General features: G+C 56.3%; 1 protein-coding gene across 4 annotated transcripts in view; it reads right to left on the bottom strand.

Moving 5' to 3' along the window:
- Positions 1-2,866: 2,866 nt before the first annotated feature.
- C2H3orf18 (chromosome 2 C3orf18 homolog) overlaps positions 2,867-6,740 on the bottom strand; it is a 13,827-nt gene continuing 9,953 nt past the window's right edge. For all 4 annotated transcript variants that reach the window (XM_025376837.1, XM_025376836.1, XM_025376839.1 and 1 more), the window contains exons 3-5: positions 6,530-6,555; positions 5,732-5,879; positions 2,867-4,554 (exon numbers count right to left, since the gene is read on the bottom strand). In XM_025376837.1, the coding sequence (XP_025232622.1) occupies positions 4,474-4,554; positions 5,732-5,879; positions 6,530-6,555 (255 nt within the window). In that variant the 3' untranslated portion in view covers positions 2,867-4,473. The remainder of the gene's footprint in view (positions 4,555-5,731; positions 5,880-6,529; positions 6,556-6,740) is intronic.

Genomic DNA, 6,740 nt, shown 5'->3' with positions numbered 1-6,740 from the left:
TTACTGAAGGCCTTGGTATCCCCTGAGTGAGGCCAGGTAGGGGGCTCCCTGGCCTCAGAATAAAGGTTGTCTAGACCTCCCTCCCCTGTCAGCAGATTTGAGTTCAGGGTAACATCCCCAGACAGAAACCTTGTCCCCAGGCTCCCAGAGGATCACCTTCCCAGCAGAACCCTGAGACAGAGGGGGATTCTTCAAAGCTGAGGGCAGACCTGAGAAGCAGGTCCTCCTCCTCTACCCAGCAGAAGGTCTCTTTGACACAGACTGCTTTCCCCAGGCCAGGGGCTGGGAAAAGGAAACCACCTTCCCAGGTAGGTCTCAGCTCCACCTCCCTCTCTGCTTCCCCCACAGACCCTCTCCTGGGCTGAAGCCCTAGAGTTTTCTCTGGGGTGGGGGAGGTGACACCCACTTCTTGTTCCTCCCTGTATGCCTGCTGCCCTTCCCCCAGCTCCCTCAGGTTGCGGCAGAGGGGCAGGGAGTTGCTCCTGGGGAGCATTGACACCTGCCCTGATCTTCCACTCGCAGCACCAAAGCGCCTGGGGTGAGGGGCGGGGATTGCTGCCAAGGAGCTTTGAGGGCTGAGGAGAGGTGACAGAAGGTGCCACAGGCAGACCCAGGCCCAGGTGGGAGGGCATCCTGGTCCCACCCCACCTAAGGGGTCTCCATGCTCTCCCCCTCCCTTCCTCCTTTTCCTGCAGCTGATGTCTACACATTTCTTGTTCTTCTCTCAGCAACTCTGGCCTTTTAGAGTGTCCTCTGGGTGACTAAGGCCCCCCTGTCCTGAGTCCTCAGAGGACAAGTTGTGTGGGGATGTCAAAACAGCGTCTCCTGGGGTTCCCCCAGATATCATGGACCACGGCTCTCCACACTGAGGCCTGCTGAGGGGTGCAGCTGGGCAGGATGGGGCGGGGGTGTCTGCCCTCAGCCTATAAAATCCCTAGGCACACCCTCCCCCCACCCCACCTTCTTTTTCCTACAGCTGTACATATAGAGATATATAGACCTATAGAATGTGTGTTATGTGTGTACACACACGCACACACCTGTTTTCCTATTTGACATCTGTCTCCTCCATCTAGAATGGAAATGCAGAGTCTAGGTTGGTTCACCCTCAGGACCGTGATGCCAGGCTCATGATAGACGCTTAGCAATGTTTCTGGAAGGAATCCATAGCAAGGTCAGGCTGCTGTACTGGAGTTTCTGGGCCCTCCCCCACAAGAACTTTCCTTTATATTCTGTAGGCATCCCCAGTGTCTGCCTGCAGCCAGGCAATGGGATTATTTCATTCACTTTGGCTCAAAGGTGACATTTCACTTTATTAAACAAGAAGATGGCCTCTGAAGGCGCCAAGCCACGTCTTCAGATACCACCTACCGCAAACTGCCCAGCTTCTGAGCCCAAGCCCTGGTTGCTACTCCCAAGGAAGGGTTTTACTTATGGAAGAGTGTGTGTGTGTGTGTGTGTGTGTGTGTGTGTGTGTGTGTGTGTGTGTGTATTGGGCAGGGGGCATTTCTCAAAGGGCTCCATTTAACAGTCAATTTCAGGAGCAGTGAGGCAGGCAGGTGACTCCATCTCATTTCACTGCCTGGCTGAGGGTGGTGAGCACACCAGGCTCAAGGCCTCAAGGAGGACACGCCAACCAGAACATTTCATCCCAATATTTATTGACCCCACACTCTGGAAGACCTGGGAACTTGGTTTTCCTGAAGGACTGGGAATAAGAGATAGAGAGCAGAAGGTGGGTGGATGGGGGAGAAGGTGCCTGTGAGGGCACAAGAGGTGTGAACAGGGGCCCTGGCACCCACAGAGTCTGCTGCCCTGTGCACATTGTCTAGCCAAGCCCGCCCTGCAGGAGAGGGGCATGGGGCAGGCAGCAGGAGCGGATGGGCACTGGGGTCCTCCTGGAGCCACTGTCCAGGTCCTGGTCCCTGGAAGCCAGCCTTACTCCACAGGCCCCGTTTCTTCAGGATCCCCCAGACGCTGGGTCTTCTGCAGCTTCCACATCCCTGGGCTGAAGGGCCACCCAACAGGAAGGGAGGACACAGCCCACCACCACCTCTCCTCTCACTCCATGCCCCTCCAGAATCCTGCCAATCTGTTGAGGGAAGGAGACCTCTTCCAAAGATCAAGGCCATCGCTGACAGGCTGAGCTGTGACCCCAGTGTGGTTGGTCCGTGGGCACGTGGCCCTCCCCTCACCTAAGGCCCTGTCTGCCAGCCCCTTCCTCTAGCTCAGCCCTCCATCGTGGAACTGGGGGGGTGGGGGGGCTCACCTGCCCCTTATTTTCATGACGCTGGCCTGCAGGCTCAGTTCTCTGGGGAGGGCCTGGATGTCACTTAGAGTTCTGGTCTGTGGGACTTTCAGGGCTAAAACTGGAATAGTCCTGGAAAAGCAGGATGGCTGGTCACCCTAGTGTCATTCTCCCCCAAACCCTTCTGAACCCTGCAGGTGGGTTCCACACAGATGACCCTAATGGCTTCCCACCCCTCACCCTTCCCCTGTACCCTCGTGCCCCAGAAAAAGCGACACTGTTTTGCTTCCTTTCGTGTTTCAGACTCAGCTCCTATGGGTCCTGAGGCGCCATACCTCCCCCGGGGCCCTTGGGGCTCAAGCCTCCTTCCTCCCCTAGTCCCACAAGGTCCTGTCCAGTTGACCTTTCCACCCTAGGGGGTGGCAGGCCTTGGGACCCCAAGCCCCAGGGCAACCTTGAAGTCAGGGCCAGAGGCATTTCCTCAGATGGCTCAAGAGAAACCTGGGCTGCCACCTCATAGCTGTGATCCAAGCAACTATCCCCAGGCCCCCGACAGCCCCTCACCCATCCTGCCCCTCCTGGGGTTCCACACCCCAAGTGTCACAGGCTCACACTCCCTCCATGTAAACATCTTCATTACATCTTTAATGCTCTCACATGGAGCTGCTCTGGGTTAAATTACAGCTGTATGCATCCTGAATTCCTGGCAGCCTCCAGTCGGCTCAAGTGCTAACATATTTATAGCATTTAGAGGAGGGAATAAATCCAGAACCTTCTTCATGGGGGCTTCCTAGGCCCTTCCCTCCTGACACGTGGCATTTGCCCAATGGAAGGTCTGCACACACTACCCCTGCAGCCCCTCCAACCAGCGGCGGACAGTGATGGTGGAAAGGCTGGGCACGGGACATGCCTCTGTGCACGCTTGTGTGTATACGTATGTCCAGCGTAAAAAAATGCTCCGCTCTTGGGGTCTGTCTCTGCCCAATGCCTTGCCAGGACCCTCCAAGGCTTATGGAGAGGCCAAGTGCAGGGACCCATCTCCCCACTCTCTAAACACTGAATGGCTCTTCCCATAGATGGGATGGAGGTGGGAAATTCATAGACTAGGTTTTTTAGATCATTTTCTGAGGTGCAATCCCTCACTCAATTTCAGGCAGTCATAACTGCCCCCTCTAGCCTGCAGCCTGTGATTACTGCCTTCAGACCAACAGCCTCTCCCAACCCCAGATCCTCAGCAGAGCCCAAGACAGGGAGCCGTTTTCAGAAGCAGGTGAGCCCAGTGAAGCAATGCGGTGGAGAGAGAAACCCTGCCGTGCATGCTTCCCTCTTCCCGGCAGTCCCTGAAGACTGAAGGCAGAGAAGATAGCCTACCCTGATGCTCCGCTACATACCATGGGGTACAGGTCGACTTGGAGGGTGGGGCCAATGTGGACAATCTCATCCTGCCCTCTGTGCTGGGACAGGCACGTCTGCCCATGGGCACACTCATGCACATGCATGAGGCCTCTCGGCAGGTCTGGGGGGCTGCATCCTTCCACTTCTGTTCCCCTACTTCCTTCCCCCTCAGCTCCCATCCTAGCTTGGCCCCAGTAACATCTGGTTGCCAAGGATGGGTGGCTGGGAGACCTCCTGGACCCTCTGTAGTATGGATGGACCCTGGGTATAAACTGTCCTTCTCCTGGCATCCTTGCATACTGGGCAGTTTCAGCTCCATCTCTGGGCTTCTCAGGGCCCATAACAGGTGCTGCCCTACCCTGTCCCTATAACTTGGGTGGTTTCCTCTACCCACCCCAGAGGAGGCTCCAGATTCCAAAAAACAGGTCTTTCCCTAACAGAGGGAAACCTCCCCTTTCTTCCCCCAATCCCTCCCACTCCGTATCTCCCCCGATTTCCTCCACGTTAGCAGGGCAGACCCTAATGTGAGCAATCTGGACAGGGGATGAGGAAGCCAGCAGAGGCTCTTGACCTTCTCAGCATGAGGGATGCCCTTTGTGCCAGGGCCCTCAGGTCAGGAGAAGTCAGTGGTCAGAAGTCCAGCCCAGCCAGGGCCCTCTCTTAGAGCCTAGAGTCAGCAGGTGGGTCTGGAGAACAGCTGGGGCCTGGCAGGGCCCTCTCGTATCTTGGCAGGGCAGGTCCTCAGAGTAGGTCTTGACAATCAGGGAGTGGGCAGCTCTGTGGGCACCATGGCGGGTCTCTATCAGAAGTTCAGGCTTGTCCCAGGCCACTCACGCATGGATGGCATTGGCCACATCGGTAAACACCAGCCGGCTGGGCCTCTGCAGTGGGCCCTGGGAGGGAAGAGTAGTCTGCAGGAAGACAGGCAGAGGGATCAGAGACCATGGGCAAGGCCATGCATTCATTGGCCTGGTCACCTCCACCCTCACTTCCTGGTGCCTGCTTATGCTTGGCACCAGCAATGGCTTCTGCCTGAATGCCCTCCCTGTAAGCTCAGCCTAGAAATACTACTTGCTCAGATGACTCCTCCCTCGCTTGCCCTGTCACCTTGGAGGCACTTACTGTGTTGATTTAATTACGCATGCATCACCTTTTCCCACCGGGGGATCGGAGGGCAGGACTCTGTACCCCCAAGCCCTAGCACAGGGCCTGGCACAGGGAGGAACATGGGAAACAAGTGTCAAGTGGCCAGCAGTCCCAGCGGCTGGGTGGATCAAGGTTCTCAGTGCGAGTTCCTGAATATCCCAAGGGGGCAATATATCCTGACCCAGGTGATGCAGAACCTTTGGCAAAACCAAAGGGTCTTTAGACTCCCAGCCTGGATTCTTTCTGAGCCCAAGAAGACGCAAAGAGGCTGGATGAGTCAGGGGCAGGTCAGGCCTGCTGATGGTGCTCTGGCCCGTGGGGATTTGGGGGAATGGTAGCAAGTGGTCAGGCAGCCCAGTGGCTACAGCAGGATGGCCACACAGGTACCTATCCCTTTGGACACAGGAGGCAAGTTTGGCTGGGGTCTTCACATGCCTGGGTCTGTCAGCTACTGGGAATCCACCAGCCTACTCAGAGGTACTGCTGCCCAAGAGTCTGACCCTATCCACAACCCACTTAGGGCCATGGACTCTCAGGAAGCAGAGGAATCTGGGGTCCTAGCCACCAACAATCTCCCCCATTAGTCCTTTCCTACTTTCCTAACCAGTATGTGGGGGCACACGGGGCAAGAATTAGGATTTTCACTTGTGGATGAGAACACTGAGGCTCAGAGATGCCAGTGGGTCTCCCAAGATCAGCAGGCTATGGGGCAGAGCCAGGCTGGATCCCAGGACTGCCTCGGCCTGGCCTTGTGCTGTGAGTTTGTGTGTGGCCCCAGAGCAATCTGACCACTTTCTGAACAAATCTGGCAAAAGCCATGTACCCAATACCTGCTATCTGACCAGAAGGCAGGTGCTAGAAAGCTGCATGAGAAAGGAGGGAGGGTGAGGGTGGAGGACAAAGGACGCTGCAGGCGGGGTGGGGAGCCTGGTCAGTGCCCACCTTGCCCTGCATGGCCTGCACAGAAGTGGCAGCCTGCACAGAGGCGGCGTCCCGCCCATGTTCCAGCAGCTCCTGCTCCAACTCATCTTGTTCCTCCATGGGGTCGAAGTTGTACATGGGCATGAGCTGGTGGCGTAGCTTCTCCAGCCTGGGGATGGGGGCAAAGGCTGCTGGGGACAGGGCAGGCCCTTCCCCTCCCAGCAGCCCTCCAGGCCTTGCCTGCTGACTAGCTGAGCCATAGCACACAACCATGCTTAGGGCCTTAAGATTTTCCTTGAAATGAGAACAAATGACAGACATTTTTGTACCTATAATACCAGCTCATTCCCTTAAATGGGTAGCCAGGGAGGCAGCAGTTATCCACTCCAGGGTAAGGCCATAGGCCAAGTAGCTGTTATCCATGGGTCCTACAGGGATCACCTAGGTTAGGGCCTTGCTGTAATCCATAGCGTCTGAGTCTCAGGTGGGGTTGGGGAGCCAGTAGCTCAGAGCAGCAGGGCAAGGGTAGTGGGCAGTTGGGTGGGACTAATCCCAGCCTTCCCCCTCCCTGCCCATCCCCAATCCCAGGGTTATACCCAGTTATCTAGAATCCTCACACCTGCCTGCCCTGTGTGTGAGATCCTTGTGGGAGGGGGGCCCTCAACCCTCCCCAAAGGAAAGTGGTCACCCCCAACTGTGAATGGGCAGAAGAGGCCTTGACTCCCTGATCAGCTTTTCACCTACTTCCTTCAGAGCCCAGCCCAGCACTGCCCATGGGCTCGAGATTTGGTTGGGATTTTGGTTGGGGTGGGGAATTACCTCTTCTTCTTCCTGATGTACAAAACCTGCAAGAGAAGGAGCAGCATCAAATGGCAAGGAGAGGAGACCCTGAGGAACCCAGCAGCCCTTCTGGATGGGGACATGCTGAGGCTGACGAACAAGAGACCCGTGGGTCCCCATCCTAATGACACATACACCCCCCCGTTCACCTTCATGCCTCCTTTTTTTTTTTTTTTTTTTTTTTTTTTTG

This window comes from Theropithecus gelada, chromosome 2, assembly GCF_003255815.1.
Source record: "Theropithecus gelada isolate Dixy chromosome 2, Tgel_1.0, whole genome shotgun sequence".
Classification (NCBI taxonomy): domain Eukaryota; kingdom Metazoa; phylum Chordata; class Mammalia; order Primates; family Cercopithecidae; genus Theropithecus; species Theropithecus gelada.
The sequence above is the reverse complement of the archived record's forward strand: the minus strand, read 5'-3'. Positions and strand labels throughout refer to the sequence as shown.